The 20,138-nt window shown below is 45.6% G+C and overlaps 1 protein-coding gene across 3 annotated transcripts in view; it reads right to left on the bottom strand.

The window, feature by feature from the left end:
* sox6 (SRY-box transcription factor 6) overlaps window positions 1-20,138 on the bottom strand; it is a 169,531-nt gene that overhangs the window by 14,093 nt on the left and 135,300 nt on the right. For all 3 annotated transcript variants that reach the window (XM_061813779.1, XM_061813778.1, XM_061813777.1), the window contains exon 14: window positions 7,190-7,295. In XM_061813779.1, coding sequence (XP_061669763.1) covers window positions 7,190-7,295 — 106 coding nt within the window. The remainder of the gene's footprint in view (window positions 1-7,189; window positions 7,296-20,138) is intronic.

Consider the following 20,138-nt stretch of genomic DNA (forward strand, 5'->3'; position numbering starts at 1 on the left):
ATGTGCCCTGAGATTGGCTGGGAATTAGTTCGGGGTGTGCCCCGCCTCCTGCAAGTTGACAGCTGGAATAGGCTCCAGCACTCCCCGCGACCCTTGTGAGGATAAGTGGCAAAAGAAAATGGATAGATGGATGAATTTGGCTGCACACACACAGTATAACTCATGTGACACGGGCGTTAGTGCATACCTTCTACCATTTTATATGCCTCTGATTAACCACAGATACTTTATAAACTTCATAAACTCTTCTTGTTGGCTTGATCAGACTTTTTTTAAGATACATTTATATCTAGCATACATTACAGGAAAGTTCAACCTTGGTTTCAGTGGACCATAAAAAAATGAAGGAAAAACAACACATTTCTAGCACGTAGACAACCATGAACCCGTCTTACCTAAACAACCGTGTTCAATAGTTAAATTATTCACCACGAACAAACCACATTCACATGAGGCTTATCGCTAGCATTAGCCGGAATACCACGCTAGCAAAAAAAAGTGACGTGACATCAAACATGGGCACAGACGCGCGCTAGCATTTCACACAAATGGCATTAAATGTTGAAGCTCACCTTTTGGCGTTTACGCAGAATCAGAATCGGTCGGGAACATTCGCGTTCATAACTCCAGCAAGAAAAAAACTTAAGAATGGTTATTAAAACATGAGAACGTGGACAAAGGTGCCGTCAAGTCAGCTAATGTACGACGGTATCGGAGACAACCTGCACCTTAGCGGCCCGTCTCATCAAATCCCTTCAATCCCCCAACAAGCAATTTGCCGCGATATCGTTTCGATCCCTCCGCTCGAAGGTCGCGACGCCGCTCTGACATTTTGCCGGTTAGCGTTAAAGCGCGGGACATTTGGGAATCGGTTAGCTGGGTGTGCGATTGTGCAAAATAAACACAGATGTTTAGCGGTGGGGTAGGCCGGGTGATACTTTGGCGGTGTTGGGGGTGGCATAACAAAGAGGGAGTGGCGCTTAATAGGATTTATTGTGATTCATGAGGCCCGCGGCTCACGTGCGACAGTGGAATATTACAGTCCCTTTTTAATTTGTCTCTCCTGTAAACCTCGCAGATGAACAGCGTGAATTACAGTCGGGGGAAAATGGCTCGATTTTTACGAGGAGGGCGGGGGTAAAAACGTCGAGCGGAGAAAAGCGAAAGAAATAGAGCCCGCGGACTGCAGGCTGAGACTTGACCGCGCACCCAGCCAGAGGGTAGCGTTGCTCCAGTCGTCCCCACCTCTCAAGCACGTCCGCCTCCGGGCAAACGCACGCCCGCCGCGTGGAAAACGCCAGCCCTTCGCCCGCATCCGTCAGAAGCCGAGTTCTTCTCAAAGGCGCGTAATGGAGGAGGGAAACATGCGGCGTTTGACCGCTTTCGAACGCGCCGACACCCGACGTTACAGCTCAGGGGTCGCTCGGGCGCCAAGCTGAAACAACAGCGGGCGAACCTGTTGGGATCGCCCGCTAAACACCTCTGACGGGAGGCGTTTAGCGGCGACAATGAAGACCGTCTCCCTCCGAGCGGGATCACGTTGGGATTAATGTGTACGGGCAAACAGGATGTGACATTGGGGGTGCCGGCTGCGCGGGCCAGAGCTCAAAGCGGGCTAATTAAAGTGACACAAATTACGAGAGAGCTAAACCCCATTTAACATGTCAGTCCCCCACCCCCTTTTTTTTTTTCTTCTTCTTCATTAAAAATCTCCGCGCCCGAGTGTGTGTGCAAACGAACACGTGCGAAGTCGTGGGAACACGCGGGCAACATGCATCGACATGTCGCTCGTGCTTTTGTTCTCTCTACCGCTTACACGCAAGAAAAAACGTTGCCACTGGCACGTGAACACAATTATTTACTCACGGACATTTGACGAAATGGCTCGATTAACCTGCACTGGTACTTTAAATTAAAAGCGCTTGATTTATTTTATTTATTTTTTTAATCTCCAATTGCCATTTTGTCCAATTTTTGTGTGTGTTGTAGGCTTAAATTTCAGTTACAAACTTCCGATAAGACGCTTGTAACACAGAGCAAAGAGTCAAACACACAAAAACGAAATTAAAGCACTCACAAGAAGCACGGAGGAGACATTCACACTGAACGAACTGTGCGGTAAACGCACTGATCTAAAAAAAAAAATTGGCCGCCAAAAGTGAAATCGCCATCCGCCATCTTGATACTCCCAAAACAAGAACGCCAACCTGCGCGTTAATCGCCAGTTTCGTGGGTGTGAGAAAACATTCCACAGGTAAGTTAGAAAGATTTACTTTGACACTGCTAAAGTTTCTTTGTAATTTTTTTTTTTTTTTAGTTTCTGATGATCTTAATTCACTTGAACAAAGTTTTGTTTACCGTTGTTGTTGTTTTTCACTGTTCACTCTGTTTCATAGGCCGACGGTTTTTCGCAAAAAAACGTCATGAGTGGATAAGCAAGAAACTACATTTTCTGTGAAATTTATGATGAATTTCATAATACAGAACTCTGCAAATTGAATTTGAATTTCAAATGCGAGGAAACAAGTTGAAATTTCCGTCTGAAATAGGACGTCGCAGAGACAACAGATGAACAACGCGTTTCGCTTGTATTTTCCCATTGCGAGTCCTTATTTCCAAAAATATATGTAACTTAAAATTGTATGTTTTTATGACAAAAAATGCTGAGTTTTTTGCTATGTTATGATGATAGTGCTTCACAGCGTATTTTGGGAAAAGATAACATGTCACAGAAATCGGGCCCTATGTAATATGCAAGGTTTCTTGGTAGTCACGGTGTTCTATGTCTTTCCTTTGCACTTTGCCTTTTTTGGCTTACCGAGTCGAATTAAAAATCCTTCATGTTACCTGAAGTGAAAAAATATCACACTCACACGACCAGTTTTAAATCTACATGCCAAACTTTGAGGAAAAACCACGCCATAATCCAGCCTCCACACGTTTTGGGAGTACCAATATGGCGGCCAACTAGCTTCAACCAATCGCCATACCGCTCGATGTGTATGCGCTATCCAGTCTTTTTTTTTTTTTTTTTTTTTTTTTTAGATCAGTGGGTAAACGGCCAATACGACTCCAGGCTCTTCACATCACTCGCTAGGCCACGCCCCTTAAAGGCATACATCAACAAACAAACACTACAATTTTGGATTTTATAATACTAGTTTATTCCTTTACATTATCATTTTTGAAAATATTTTACAGTATAGAGCAATTTTTTGGGACAGATTAATGCCCCTTCAACTTATTTTAATAGGGAAAATGGTTATCCTGTGCAGGTAAGATGGAACAAACTAAACTGGAAAATCACAGTTGTGCTGTTTCAGGACAGCTAATGATCAATTTTAAAATTATTTCCAATCTTATGCCTCAGTTTCCTCCAAAGGCAATGAATCAAAAATCAATTCCTTCTATTTGTTTGTGGGGCACAACGAGGCTATTTGTGCCGCGATAAATTATTTGCGTGCCCGCGCCGACGAAGCCTTCCAGTGCAATAAAAACCCGGACTCCAGTCCCACGGCCTCTCGGAGTACAAGAAAAACAAAAACAAATCCTCTTCAAACAATTGGATTCGGAAGCGTTCCGAGCTGCCGCTGCGCAGAAAGACAACACCAATCGTCCGCGACAAAAACGCGCGCGGCTCGTGGCTTTTGTGAGACGGAGGCAATCCTTTCCCTTTTCCATTCCTCGGCCGCCGCTTTCCAGTCCGCGCCGCTGCGCCGTGCTCGGCAAATATTAGCTTAAGCAACTTAAAGCCTTCTGTGAAGCGTTGCGGCGACGCAGCCCCCGCGCCTGCACACACAGAGGCCGCTCGGTTCCGGGGGGGGGGGACCTGCATCACACTAAGGGGCTTTCACACCCTGCGCAATGACCGGGAGGTACACCGTGTCATTTTCCTCCTCGTGAAAGTCGACCACTGAGGAACAAGTGTGCTCCCGATAAATCCCCTCCTCTGTGCAAAAACAACGGCTAAAAACTGTCATCCTCGCATCTGGGTGACTTTTGACCAGAAAATAACTTAATCATAGCTTTGTCAATAATTAAAGAGCGCACGCAACTGCATTTAGCTAGCTGCTTGTATATATCGAGAATATCATGCCAGGGAACGACTGGTTCGAGGCAGGCAAGATCTTTACAAGAAGGGTTTCGGAGTTAACACTTTGTGGTTCACATCATAAAAATCTTGCTCTCCATCAATCACCAGTGTGTGTTTTTGCCCTCCCACCGTATTTACTGTGTTCAAGAGCAAACGTCGACGGTGTATTTTGAGTGACGCCCGCTAGCCCGGCTCCCAGCGAGCTCCCTCTGGGAACGGGACCTCTGGTCTCCTTTAACCCCGGCCTGCTCCTATAATCCGCAGCCCAGTGGGAACGCTGACGCGAGGCGTCTGGCCTGAGCCTTTCCCTTGGCCCCGTAAAGGAATTAAAAGGGCACAACTGCCCTGGTGTGTGCTCCTTCTCGGCCCTGCCCGACGCCAGCATCGCTCCACAGGCAAGACTCCCACTGGGAGGATGAACACGGGAAGCACATCCGTCCACGGAGGAGCCCTACTCTTGTTCGGATGACTTCCCTCTGCGTTCCACACGGGAAACATCAAATAATGCTCACCTTTAAAGTAGTGGGGGGGAAGTAGCTTCAGCAGGCGATACCCAGACTTCCCTTTCCCCAGCCACTTCTTCCAGCTCTTCCGGAGGGATCCCGAGGCGTTCCCAAGCCAGCCGAGAGACACGGTCTCTCCAGCGTGTCCTGGGTCGTCCTCGGGGTCTCTTTCCGGCGGGACGTCCCCGGAACACCTCACCAGGGAGGCGTCCGGGAGCCATCCGGATCAGATGCCCAAGCCACCTCATCTGGGGAGTAGCGGTTCGACACTGAGCCCCCCCCTGATGACCGAGCTTCTCACCCTGTCTCTAAGGGAGAGCCCAGACGCCCTGCGGAGGAAACTCATTTTGCCCCCTTGTATCCGGGATCTTGTTCTTTCGGTCACGAATAATTTGATGATTTAAAAAAAAAAAAGTCTCCGCTTCAAAGTTTTTGCCGCAATGAAGTGTTTTTTTTTGTTTTTCCACAAGGACTAATGTTACTGCTGACTCACAAAGAACCGAGGAAAGAGTGCTAAAAATACATAGAAGGTCCAAAGTTTGGGATCACTTCACACTTAAAAAAAAAAAAGATAAATGTAGAACTGCCCAAGACAACAGCACTTCTCTGATTGCCCGCACGAGGTAGCCTAAACCTTCACCTGCTTGGGAGAACGTATCATAATGCCCCATCAGTAAAGTTTCAATCGCGTGCTTGGACAAAGCGTGAGTCGATAAAAACATAATTAGCGCATTCATACACTAGCTGAACATGCACAACAGTTGCCCAGGCATAGCTAGTTAGCCCACAACAGCCAACTCTACACTCTCATTCGCTGACACCCACACCACTCACCAGGCCAGGCCCTGACTTTTAAAAACAAAACCTTTTAAAGTCACACATACGACAGTGTGGAGTGTGAACATTGTGCAAAAATAAAGTCACACCTGCACCTCACATTTATCTTTTGTATCGGTATAACGCAAAATCATTTTTTGTCAAGTCGATGGGATAATCGTGAGAATAATCAATCCTACTCAATTTCACTTTTATGAATCCGGACCTTTGCTTGGTCGTAGTCGCAGATGTAATTATTTGCCGGTGTGTGATGCCTCCGCAAGATTTTGGGTTACATTGTCCTGAGAAATATCGACCCTCCTCCCCCTGAGACACTCTGAGGTATCAAAGATGAGTCACGGCCATTTTCTTCTTTGCTCAAGCTCTCAAGTGCCATGGAAACGGCCACAAATATTTATGCCGGACAAACACCGCTCCTGTGTGTGTACCGCTTGCTCCCGTGAAGAAGCCAACGCCACAAAGAGAGGTGACGCTCTGTCACCATGGTGCCAGCGAAATTTACTCTCCTGCGCCCGAGACCTCAAACAAGCACAACGGCAGCAGGAGTCCGAGCTTGGAGAAATGCCAGCTTTGTCCGAAGGTGCCCTTGTCCTCCAGCTCACCTACCTGCGAAAACCTGCACTCCTTTGAAGCAGGATTCAACCCAGCCCCCACGCGCCGACCCCACGTTCGCTTCTACGCCGGCGCACTGAGGCTCTGCCTTGTTCGTACGTGACGCCTTTGGTTGCGTTAAAAGAAACTACTGCGTGGATATTTGACTTCTAAAGCCGTCAATGGCAGTGAATGTGTTGTACTTGTTTGGGAGAAACCAAAAATGGTGTTTTCACAAATTGATGACACTATTTTCAATTCTAGAGTGTGAGTGTTTCAATTCCTTTCAATACATTGACTAAATTACGATTGGTCATGGAAGGAATTCAACTCGTGCCACTGCATTTGGGTAAAAGCAGACACGTGCCGTAATTTCCGGCCTGCAAGCCGCGGATTTTTTCCACACGCTTTCAACCCTGCGGCTTATGCGATGACGCGGCTGATTTGTGCATTTTTTTCTAACGGCCGCAAGGGAGCACTCGAGCAGAAGAGTTAACAGTGAGACCGGTGGAATATATGTGCCGAGGAAGTGACTTTTACCGGTATGTTTTTTTTTTTTTTTTTTTTACCGGCCCTGTTAGTGCTGTGCTCGCGTGTTGCTGCATTGTTACTGCTGTGTCTTAGGGATTTTTACTGGTGTGTGTTTTTTTTTTAACCAGACCTATTAGGGCTATGCTAGCTGAGCTATCATGTTGTTGCTGTGTTTCTGCCGCGTCTCTGTGATTTAGTTTAGTTTTTTTTGTTTTTTTTAAACTATCTCTGTTACTGCTGTGCTACCGTGTTGCTACTGTGTAGCTGCCGCGGCTGTCTTTTTTTTTTTTTTTTTTTTTACCGGTATGTTTTTCAGCCTTGTTCGTGCTATCGTGTTGTTGCTATGTTAAGCTAAGATAAGGTATTAAAACTTTGAAAACGCTTTCTATGTACTGTCTTTGTAAATATTTCGTGTTTCAATGTGGGTTGTATATTACCTAGCGTTAGCACACCTGGTTATAAGCCTCGGTACACAGAAAGAGTTCAACGCTGGTGCCACGCTAACGCTAGCAGCCCGGGAACACTAGCCCTGCGCTAACGCTGGTACCGTGCTAGCGTTAAAGTCTTTCTCTGTACCGAGGCTTATAACCAGGTGCGCTCTATAGGCCGGGAATTATTATTAATATTTCCTTACCGTCAAGATCCTCCGGCCTGGTGAGATCAATGACCCTGTGGCCGATCTTTCCGTCTTCAGCCAGCTTGCCGAGGTGGTGCCCGATTCCGTCAAAATGTGCCCTTTCCTGCGTAAGGAGAAGAGATAGTTGGGTGAATTATGCAACGTATTTCAGTGATAATTTCGAAAAGACAAACGAAAGCGAAGAGGTTGTGGTGAGGAGAGGTAGGCGGGGAGGGGCAATCGCGGCTCTCTTTGCAGCGCTGAGATTTTCTGTCATCGTCCCCCCCCCCCCCGGGAGATCCGTCGCCATCATTTATTCAGCGTCCTCCCGTTTGAGCTCCGATTAAACGTGGCATATTGTTGTCGTCGACGCACAACGAAACCTTGTCGCCCGGCGCGCCGTGACAATATTAAACGTCATGTCCATGTGCATTTACGGAATGAAATAACAGCCTTTGAATACTTGATGCACATTACACTTAATGTATTATGCAAGGGGGAGAGTGCCGACTGCCGCCGGCGCCATTGTTGACTGACCTACTTCCTCGGTGAATAGACACGGTTTTAGCAAGGGGCTGTCTTACTCTCTAAAGACTCAACTACAAGATGGACACTTTGACTCCGCTCGATACAAAGAATACCCCACCCCGACCCCCACCCCCCGCCTCCTCCCCTTCCATCCATCTTTAGCTTGGATGGCACTAAAAGCCGGCTTGTCGCCGCTGGTTACAATAACGGCATTTGTTTTATTCCCTCTGCCAACGATGTGTTGTCGCACTGACCTCTGCCAATCTTGGCTAAACTGGTACCCAGGTAGCCTCCCTGCACGACGTTAACAGCTCCTTTGCTGCGCACACATGCGTTAAATCTGAAGTCCCTTTTTCATGCATCACACTGTGATCTCATTTTCTCACATATGCAGTTTTATATATTTTTTTCCGAGATATGATCCGTCGTTCGGCCAATTTTTTGCTCCGCCTCGCAGGCAAAAATTTTAGATATAAGCGCCGTATGGTGGTCGTGAACACTACGGTGTCATAACAGCTGTATTTGAACACAAAAAAATTGAGAAATACATAAACAGACAGCATAATAATTCTGTAGAATATGCACTTCACAAGGAGGAGCTCAATGCCCGTTTAAACTGAAGCAAAAATGTGGCAAAAAGTTGAATAATTCTATTTAATTTTTAATTCATTCTATTTAACCCATTCATGGACAGGGTGGCATTTTTTTTGCCTTATTAAGATAAAAGTCTCCTTAACAGGAGGATCAAGGAAATAACACTTATTTTTCTTTTATGGATAATTCTATGATAACTTTGCTAATTTATAATCTCATCCCAAAAATGGGACGCTGCTACCAAACATACTAAATTATTGCTTCAGATTAAAACTTCACTATTTTGATATTGTGCATTTTTTTCTAACGGCCGCAAGGGGCACTTTAGCGGAAAAGGTAAGAGTGGCTGATAAACCAGTGGAATATATGTGCCAAGGAAGTGACTTTTACCGGTATGTTTTTTTTTTTTTAACCGGCCCTGTTAGCGCTGTGCTAGCGTGTTGCTGCTGTGTTCCTCCCGTGTCTCAGTGATTTTTACCGGTATGTTTTTTTTTTTAAACCGCCCCTGTTAGCAGTATGTTAGCATATTGTTGCCGCGTCTCAGTGATTTTTACCGGTATGTTTTTTTTTTTTTTAACCAGCACCGTTAGCTCAGTGCTAGCATGTTTCTGCCACGTCTCAATGATTTAGGTATGTTTTTTTTAACCTTCTCTGTTAGTGCTGTGCAACCGTGCTGCTACTGTGTAGCTGCCGCGGCTGTTTTTTTTTTTTTTACCAGTGCGTGTTTTTTTTTTTTTTAACCACCCCTGTTAGCTCCGCGCTAGCGTGTTTCTGCCACGTCTCAATGATTTAGGTATGTTTTTTTTAACCTTCTCTGTTAGTGCTGTGCAACCGTGCTGCTACTGTGTAGCTGCCGCGGCTGTTTTTTTTTTTTTTTACCAGTGCGTTGTTTTTTTTTTTTTTAACCAACCCTGTTAGCTCCGCGCTAGCGTGTTTCTGCCACGTCTCAATGATTTAGGTATGTTTTTTGTTTTTTTCTAACTGGCTATGTTAGTGCCATGGTACCGTGTTGCTGCTGTGTAGCTGCCGTGGCTGTTTTTTATTCTTTTTATTTACCGGTATGTTTCTTTTTTTTAACCAGCCCTGTTCGTGCTATTGTGTTGTTGGTATGTTAAGATAAGATAAGATATTAAAACCTTGAAAACTCTTTCTGTGTACCGTCTTTCTTTCAATGTGAGCACTTGCGGCTTATGTATGTACCAAATGGTATTTCCTTTACAAATATACTGGGTGAGTCTTATAATCCGGTGCGCTCTGTAGGCCGGAAATTACGGTACTTTGAGTCATGCAAATGTGTATCGCAAGGCACCACTCAACAAGATTCAAACATTTATGATTTGTCGTCTTATCTTTTCACATTTGTGGTAACCTGAGCGATTGCGCACTTGTGGCTTTTTGCTTACAAAAGTGTTTTTAAATGATGACATATGAAAGGAGCGAGTGTGCCGGCCCGTTTGCAGCAGGACGCGCATGCGCTCGTGCGAGCGTATTCATCAAGCGGTCATATTATTACTCTTAATGAAAGAAGCCAGCAGCCTGCTGACAAAGTGACTGATGTCCGATTAGCCGGGCGGGCAATGGGCTGCTTCAAATGCGACTCGGACGGTCGGCGTTCACGGGTGCTGTGTCTCCGTAATAAAGTCGTCATGTCGTTCCTCCCGCGTGCTTGGTCGGTCCCTTCCGATCGATCAAGCCATTTTATAAACTCGTGATCGTTCGGCATCACGTCGGGCCGAGAAGCTCAGTGAAAACCGGGGCCGTCCGTCAAGAAGTTTCACTACGTCTTGTAAACTGGATACGGCATTTGTTTCTTTTGAGAACAATTTGAGATTGGTTTTCTAAATAACTTATACATGTATGCAGAAAATTAATGAAAATGTGTGCAATGATGGAGAACTATTTATTACTCAAACATGGAAAACTATGCATGTGCTGTTATAGCTGCGCTCTCAAAATCCGGTTTAGAGTGCCTTGTTGTGGAAGTGTGGAAAAGCCTCACGACCACTAGCTAGGATTTATTCCAGCCGCCACAAAAAGAGCGACGTACTGTATTTTTGCGCCTGAAATCAAACTTGCTGTATGTGTAGACATTAAAATCATGTGAGATGAGTAGAACGCATTCACCAATCTTAGAAATTTGACAAGGTTCTTTTATGTGGCGTGTCAAATATTGGATGGATGATATATTTTGACTTAATGGGAACAACGGAATCATTCTAATATACATCCATTTTCTTTGCCACTTATCCTCACAAGCGTCCCGGGGCATGTTGGAAGCCAATCCCAGCTGTCAACGGGCAGGAGGCGGGGTACACCCTGAACCGGTCGCCAGCCAATCGGAGGTCACATTGGGACAAACAGCCGCACTCACAATCGCACCTACGGGCAATTTAGAGTGTCCAATTAATGTTGCATGTTTTTTTTGGTTTGTGCGAGGAAATCGGAGCGCCCACCCGGAGAAAAGCCACGCAGGCGCACGGAGAACATGCAAACTCCACACAGGTGGGGCCGAGATCGAACCCGGGACCTCACAAATGTGAGGGCAACACTTTCCGGCTGATCCACCGGGGGGGGGGGGGGGGGGGGGGGGGGGGGAATCCACCGTGGCGCCTAATTCTAATGAATAATACAAATTAATTTCAACATCTAATTGTGCCAGTGGTACGGTGGATCCGTTGGTAAAGCACACAGTTCAGAGGACCCGGGTTCAATCCCCCGCCCGCCTGTGTGGAGTTTGCATGTTCTCCTTGTGCCTGCGTGGCTTTTTTCCGGGAATTGCGGTTTCCTCCCACATCCCAAAAACATTAATTGGAGACACTAAATTGCCCGTAGGTGTGATTGTGAGTGCGACTGTTTGTCTCCATGTGCCTTGCGACTGACCAGCGACCAGTTCAGGGTGTACCCCGCCTCCTGCCCGTTTACAGCTGGGATAGGCTCCAGCACTCCCCACGACCCTCGTGAGGATAAGCGGCAGAGAAAATGGATGGATGGATGGATGGATGGATGGATTAGCTTGAGGATCAACCCTCCATTTTGTCCCATGCACCCAACTGATTTCCCGCTTTATGGGAGTCAACAGTTCCCCACTCGGTGTGAAGGTCTAGCAAGAGTAACTTTGTTACCCTTCCTGTGCTTGATATGCTAATTATCATCACGCTGCCGGTGCAATATGGAAGCACAAATTTCCATAAAATTTTATACACCGTGCGTGATATACTTATTGGTTCTACGTGTGGTAATTTATGTCCGTACGGCATCGGGGTTTTGTTTTAAACCTTGAAAATATTCACTGAACTAATGCTTCCTTATTGCCCACGCATCAAGTGCTGTGATAAATTAATGGCGCTTTTATTATTTTATAGTGTCATTAAATTTTTACTGATCACTCTGATACAGAGGAGTAGCAAAAGGACACGCGGTACGGGGGGGTGGGGGGGCAGTCTGTCTTGCCAGCGAGCCCAGCAGTATAAATGACATCTTGGAAAGGGAGATTTTAGAGCTAAAAATCATTTTAAAAAAAGGTAGATGAACGAAGCCAGAAGAATGCTTGATGAGCGGAGGTAAAGTTCAAAAGTGGGTGAACAAAAGCTAAAACGAGAAGGCATCCATTGGTCCCTCGCGTGGACCACGAGCGCTGGCGAGCCACCAGCTTCTCCCTTAAACGTGTTCGGCGCGGCGCGGCCCCGTTTGCAGCGACGGCACAACACATCATCATCGGCTCGGTCCGGAAACGTTTGTCGGTTGCAGACCAGGCGGCCCGAGCGGAGACGTGCGTCACGGAGGAAGAGGGATGACGAGAAGGAATAGAACTTGCCAAAAAGGAGCTCTCGTCGGTGCCGCAGCGAGAGCTTTAATCTGGCAGGCCGCAGAACATGTGCTGCTCAGCCCACAGGGCGTATTCTGGGCAAAGGCGGGTGGCGGGCGGCCCTGTGCATTGTGCGTACCGCTGCCCTATATTTAAGCAAACGCGCTGCCAATACTGACACTCCTTCAGCCTCTTTGTAAATAGCTGCAGGGTATAGGCGAAGCCATATGGCCGCGGATTGTTCAGAAACACATGAAAGAGTCACGCTGCAGATCGCCCACTTTTTCATTCATAACCCCAAAAACGTGTCAGCGCTTCCCAAACATTTTACACCAAGTGCCAATTATACTTTGCTCCCCGAGCACGTTCAAGTATAGTAGTAGTCCAAGTACTCATCGAAAATAAGACCGAGGTTTTAATCCTAGAAATATTGATCGCAATTATTGTAAGCCGCCATAACATTGGACAAAGTTTCAACATTAACACTGCGCTGAAATGTAGGAAAAATAATATTTACAAAACTTCCGCAGTCAATTATTGCGTATAAATTAAATGGAAATTGGGCTAAATAGATTTTTGAAGACAGTACCAAAAGATTGACCGCAAATTATTATGTATTATATATTATTATTATACATATAACTGAACTGTGCAAAAAAAGAACTAATTTTCATACAGGGTGAACCAATAACATTGTGCACAATTTGCAATTAAATTAATTAAATTTAATATAATTAAATAAAGGGGAAAGCCCAATACTGAAATCCTGAGTGAGTTAAAACATATTGCACAAAGCTAAATAAAAACAGAGATTAAATGTAAATATATTGTATTTAAACATTATGTTGCTCTGTTTCAGTGCCACTTATCCTCAAAAGGGTCGCAGCGTCTCACAATCACACCTAGGGCAATTTAGAGTGTCCAATTAATGTTTTGGGAGGAAAGCGGAGTTGCCGGAGAAAAGCCACGCAGGCACGGGGAGAACATGCAAACGCCACGCAGGCGAGGCTGGGATTTGAACCCCGGTCCTCAGAACTGTGAGGCTAACGCTCTAACCAGTCGCCCCACCGTAACATTTCATTTTTAACACTGTGATTTTCGCGTCGCGTAATGTTGAATCAAATCACGACTACTTGAGTAGTACCGTATACACAATCAACCCTTCTTAACGCTTTGTGGTGGAAACGTAACCTGATTCGCATTTACCCCCACAAAATGGCGGCTTTAATTCCGATAGAGAAGCAGAGGTAATTGGTCACTGATGGTGTAGTGGTACGCACGGCCTGCCTTTGGTGCGGGCAGCGTGGGATCGATTCCCGCTCAGCGATGGTGTCGATATCTCACCTGTGACTGACTGGCGACCAGTTCAGGGTTTAGTCCGCCTTTCGCCCGAAGCTAGCTGGGATAGGCTCCAGCTTTCCCGCAACACTTGTGAGGATAAGCGGCTTGGATAATGACATGACATAACTGACTGACTAGTCTATTTACAAGTTACTGTATTTTATACGAACCTGTATTTAGACTGAGCACTCTCAATTTGTGTAAATATTGGACAAAACAAAACCAAAAAAAACGAGGCAAATAATGTGTTGTTGCAATTTGCTTGAGCAAAATATTGTGAAAATTGAAATGAACCCAACCCGATTCGCTCATACTGGCTGTGCAGTTAAAACGGTGAATTTTAAGCTCAGAACCCTCTGCGAAATCCCGCAATTTGGAACGTCTCGCAAAAAAATATCAGCTGTGTTTTCCTTCATGGGAAAATGATCCAATCGCATTTCCATAAATGCGAGGAGCCCGTAACAGCTGCAGAACCCTAAACAGCCACTTAGGTCCGATCATGTGCTGAAGTGGCTCTGGTAATACGGCACACCTGGCGCGAGGCAAGCCGAAGGGCCCGCTGACCGCAATACGGGCTCCGCCGGCTCGCGTTTCAGTCGTCGGCCCTCAAAAGACGCCTCGGAGGGCTCCCGGAGCCGACGGCTCGACGGTCCGACGGAGACAAAGGCTGGTCGGGGCTCATCTGGTTCGTATTTTGATTGTAACCAGTTGCCATGTTATTTATAATCCTGCAGCTTTCCAGTAGTTTTTTTGCGAGTTTTCAGCCATTGCAGCGTTAAGCATATCCAGCCATGCGGTGAGGCCGCAGTTCCTTTCATGCCGACTCTCGCTCTCTTGTTTAACCCCCGCTTTTGCCTTTGTTAGGGTTAATGCCGGCAGCAGCAGAATCAACAGTAGCGGCCGCAAAAGCTTGGCGTCTGTTTCCGCGCTAGCTGTCTTCAACATCGCAGAGACGAGACGCGGCATAATACCCCCCCCCCCCCCCCCCCGCGTTTACAATGCGAGGGCATCACCTCATTTGTTTAAAAGAGAAAGGGGCGAGAAGGCTTTTGATGAAATTAAGCGCTTTCAACTGTGGGAGAGAGAAGGGGGAGCGAAACCTTCTCTGGGCTCGCTGCCAATTTGTCATTTCTTGTTTGTTTTTAATAAAAAGAATACAGTGTCCTGAATCGGGATGCTTCATGGGAGGAAAAGTCAAACTGTGCAACTCTTAAGTCATCATTTGAAATGTGCACTTAGTCGGGAAAAAGTCTCTAAATGGTCTTTAACACAAATATTATAGATTCAATGGCTAAAAATTGTTGATATTCTGAAAATTACTGCATTATGCATTTCCCAGGACAAAATACAGTGTATTTCTTTAAAACCTGACGACCATAATTCCCGGCTTACAGAGCGCAGCTGACTATAAGCCTCACCCAGTACATTAGTAAAGGAAATACCATTTGGTACATACATACGCCGCAGCCGTGTAAAAGCCGCAAGTGCCCACATTAAAGCACGAGATATCTACAAAGAAAGACGGTACACAGAGAGTTTAACGCTAACACTAGCGCCATGTTAACACTAGCTGCTAATGCTAGCACCGCGCTAACGCAAAGGCGAATGCTAGCATTACGCTAACAGGGCCAGTTAAAAAAAAAACATACCGGTAAAAATCACTGAGACACGGCAGTAACACGCTAGCGCAGCGCTAACAGGGCCGGACCGGTAAAAGTCACTCCTTCGGCACATATATTCCACCGGTCTCACTCTTACCTTTTCCGCTCGAGTGCCCCCCTTGCGGCCGTTAATTAACAAATTAGCCGCATCGCCCCATAAACCGCAGGGTTGAAAGCGTGTGAAAAAAGTCACTGCTTGTAGGCCAGAAATGACGGTACTTTATTGTTTGTGCATGGTACTAATGGTAGTAGTCATTGTGAAATTGTAGTATAAGATAAAAAAAAAAAATTCATACTGAGCAAAAGTACTTACAGCACATTTGAGTACTCATTGATGGCGATTGCCAACACTTGAAAATGCCATTATGTCTAACAATTGTAATGCAAATGTTTCAATTTTAAGCAAATATTGTTACAAAAATAACCTTTTTTTTTAACATGGCAAGTTTCACGCGTGTAACACTTTTTAACGTAACGACTCATCATTATTGGTATTTTAATACCAAACTGCGCCCTTTTTAACGGTCTTGCCAGACTTTTAAATTTAGCCTAAAACACAAGACAAGTCAGATATGTGGCACACAGTCTGAACACTAGGGGGCACTATGCAAAGGAAATGAATACAAGTAAGATCGTCGAGTCTGGTACGGAATACGGATGTTACCTCGTTTTCTTAACCACAAAATAAAGTCAGCAAAAAGAAATATAAGACTACGTACTTATTGAGAATACCCGAAAACTTTGACAGGACAACTAAAGCGATCCTTTATCACATTGTCACTTTGTGCTTTGTGTGGAGCCCAACTTCCTGTTCTTTGTCTCGGCCAAGCAGCAAGCCAGAAATTCACAATGTAAAAAATTGTCTTACCGACACGGCCAAATGACCAAACCGAGATGCGGACTTGATGATTTTTTTTTTCTTTTTTTTTGGGGGGGGGGGGGTACCAGATGAGAAGAGGCTAAAGACTTCAATTGTGTTTATGTGTATTCGTTTGGGGGAACAATTGGACAAAGCATTCATGTAAGTAATTGTCACAACGGCACTCGCTGGCCGCAGTCCTCGTCTGGGAGTCTGGGGGCTAATCTAATTTGGACGACGGGCAAAGCCTTGTATGCCGAGGATTTACACTGCAGCTAAAACGCTTTGCTTTGCAATTTCCAAGACAGCGGTCGAAAAGGAGCAGAAAATTGCTTCCAGGGCGGCCGACCAGACGAGATTATATTCAAAGTCTTTGTGGGGGCTTTGCCTCCATAGAGCCCTTGGCACGGCGCGCACACGCGGGCGGGCAGCCGGGACCTGTGGAACCATTACAAGCGATAGGTTAGGAGAAGCGTAAGCTCCATCTGAATATTTACGGGCTGAGATTTAGATTGGGGAAATGGACAATTGCGGTCATCAATACCGAGGAGAGGAGGTGCTCCAGGGCGAAAAAGGCCACTTCGATAGGTTAATGCTGGCCTTTCGCCTTTTGATTCCGGCCGGGACCGTGTCAGCACAGGAATATATTTGATCTCGCAGGAACTTCTGGGTCATCACAAAGGCAAACGCTAACAGATGCTAACGGAACTCGTGCAAAACAAAAGCGTGTCCAAACTGGAAAAAAAAAAAAAAAAAAAAAAATCGGACCCGATTGTGGACGGCCCGTCACCGAGATGCTGCCCGACGCGCATCGGGTGGCAAACTCGAGGAATGGACGCTTGACATTCCGAGCATTCAAATGAACGCTTGTCAAAATTACTCACCATCGATACGACTAAATCCACAAAACTGACAGACAGCAGAGGAGAGTATCGTCACAAACCCGACAAATTTGTATGTCGAGAAAAAATGGCAAGTAAAAAAAAAAAAACGAGGCTTCAAAATTATGACAAATCGGAACTCTCGATGTTTTGGAGACGAGGTTAGAGAGAGGAGACTTAAGATGGTTTGGATATGTCCAGAGGCGAGAGAGTGAGGAAATTGGTAGGAGAATGGTAAGGATGGAGCTACCAGGGAAGAGGAGACCAAAGAAAAGGTTGGTGCATGTGGTGAGGGAGGACATGAATGAGGACAGTGGATGTTGGAGAGGAAGATGCACAAGATGGGCTTAGATGGAAAAAGATGACCCCTAACGGGACAAGCCGAAAGGAAAAGAAGAAGACGAAGGCATCGTTAGTGCGGGTAGCCGGTAGTTCGCTTGCAAACTAACGACGACTCGTGATGAAATGCACGACTCGACGTGGCGTTTACCTTTTTTTGTCTGTTGAACTAAAAAAAAAGTGTATTGAAGGCCAGTAAAATGGACTCCCTGATTGTAAAACTGCGACTGCCCGTGAGTGTACGCGTTCAAACATAGCTGCGCGTTTTGCCGTTCACCCGCGACGCGCAAACGCAACATGTCTGTTTATAGCTCACGTGCACAGCGGAGGGGAACAATTCAAATGGTTCCAAATGGCTTCAGATCCGGCTTATTTGACTGCAGGCATCGCGGTGTGTGTTCTCGCTAAAAGCCTCCACTGGGTGAAGAGGAGCCAGTAAATAATGGAGCAAAGTAATTGCCCTCAGCAGACAATAATACCTTTGGATTAATATTTCAAAAAGATAAACTGAGAGAGGCTTGTAAAAAGGTTTTATTGTACTGAGGGGGGCTGTGGTGAAAACTGACAAATAAAAAGACAAGCCTCCCGCCGTGTATGAATATCTTACGCGCAGTCGGAGATGCGCCGTCGTTCTCGGCCGGCGGAGAACGAGGCACTCGTCGAGGTAAAGGTTAGGGAGGGAGGCGTTGTCCCGATCGGACACACTTTGTGCGGGAAGATGAATTGATCCATCTGTAAGCAGCACTTAGGCCGCCCCTCAGCTCGGTCATTACAGTAGGATAAATCAATATTTAATATCCCCTCTCTCACAGATGCACCGGATGATCTTAACCTCTCCTTAATCCCGTCTATGTTACTTTTGCAGAATCTTCTTGTAAAGTCGTACAATGTTTAACAACAAAAAAAAAAAAAATCAGACGAGGCACTAGCTTGAAATTTCGACCGCGTAACGTTAACGCGAAAACCTTCCGAGTCCGTCGGCTCGTGCAAGCAAAAGGGCCGAGTCGCCGTGACGGCCTCGAGCTGTGAGCGGTTTTTGCTAAGTGGCGTTCTAAGTGGGCCGGTGTCGCTAAAAATAAGAGGTGACGATTTCCCACGCGGTTTGCCCCTACCGACACAAAGCCGTCTGATGTCCTTGAGAGACACAAGAGTGATGTAATCAGCAGAAATAAACGACTCGCTTATGTAATGTGTTTTTGTATTTCTTTGGCAGAACAGTGGTGCAATGTTTCAAGGAAAGTACATTTTGCCCCTAAGGTATTAAACAATATAGACTGGTGCCTTTAAGATGTAAATTTAACATGAAACAACTCGAACGTAAAAACCTCTTTCACCATTAAAATGAATGGAAATGCTAGTAATCTGTCCCAGACCCCCCCAAAAAAGAAGAATATAATACTACATAATATTTTGCTTTATAAAAACAGAATATATAATATAGTGTAAACAGTTGTGCGTCATGATTATTTTGTTGCGGCTCCTTCTGGTGTGCAATCCTGGGTATGGGGGGGGGGACCTGGGCGTTCAGTACACAATCAGCCACAAGCCGAGAAGATTTGCACACCTAGCACAAGTGACTCAGTATGATACACTTAACATTTTTCCAAGAGAATAAAAATATATTTCTGTGAGTGTTGTTATTTGTCTACATTGTTCACTACTGTTATCGTCTTATTTGCCTGTCTACATGTTTTTCTGTTCCATTTGTGTTCAAATATCAGCGGCATTGAAGCTAATTGTGAGCCCGTCAATGGCGTTTCCCATTATGTGTTAGCATTATGCAAACCGACTTCATTTATTTGATTGTTTCAAATCTACAATGTGTAATTATCTCTGTTTTATGTTTAGTTTGACATTAAACCTCAACAGCTTTAAAGCCAATTAAAAAAAAGAGACATTTTCAGCGTCCTCATACAGTGCTGAAATCTCAAGTTTTTGCTCTCAAGTCAAAGCGACGACATGAAAAAAAATCAGCTGAACAACGGCTCGTATCAGGAAAGATCCGTAAATCTTTTCGCTCATATTTCAGGGCACCTCTGAACAAAACCACAAAAAAAAAAAAGAAATGAAAGAAAGAAAATTTCAAATCTGAAAGACGGCCAGGTTTGGATTAATAACTTGGAGTTTTCAGGGTAATCAATGAATGAATTGTATTTGGACTGTATGACATGAATTGTGGGTGACCCGTGCCTTGAAGCAACTGAGACCAAATGGATCGGGACCAGCAAAAGTGCTGTGAATTCAACACAACTACAGTCGTTTGCTTTTTAAAGAAGTTCCACAAGACATTAAACTGTTTCACAACACTGGCGTGGAATGCAAAGTTCACAAATTCCATCCATGCATTTTCCATCCTTATCCACACGAGGGTTGGAGGAGTCCTGGAGTCATCTCTCATCCCACTAATCCCAAATTTAAAAAAAATAATGAAACCCATCCATCCATTTTCTTTGCCGCGTATCCTCATGAGGGTCAAGGGGAGTGCTGGAGCCAATCCCAGCTGTCAACGGGCAGCAGGCAGGGTATACCCTGAACTGGTCGCCAGCCAATCGCAGGGCACGTGGAGGCAAAAAGCCGCACTCACAATCACACCTAGGCGCAATTTAGAGTTGCGTGTCTTTGGGATGTGGGAGGAAACCCGAGCGCCTGGAGAAAACCCACACAGGCACGGGGAGAACATGCAAACTCCACACAAGCAGGTCCAGGATTGAACCCGGGACCCCAGAACTGTGATTCCAACACTTTCCAGCTGAGCCACCATGCCGCCAAAAAACAACGACTCATAATCAATGACGGTCATCTGTAGAACAGTAATCGCTTCTATGAAAGGCCATTCAATATTTTTTATATTTGCAGTCCCCTCCGGGTAAATATTTCTCAGGTACTCTCGGCCATGAAACAATTGTGAGGGAGGCTGCTGCTAATCTGTTTGTCCTCGTGCCGTACGTCCTTCCTGATA

Source organism: Syngnathoides biaculeatus, chromosome 3 (assembly GCF_019802595.1).
Source record: "Syngnathoides biaculeatus isolate LvHL_M chromosome 3, ASM1980259v1, whole genome shotgun sequence".
Classification (NCBI taxonomy): Eukaryota; Metazoa; Chordata; class Actinopteri; order Syngnathiformes; family Syngnathidae; genus Syngnathoides; species Syngnathoides biaculeatus.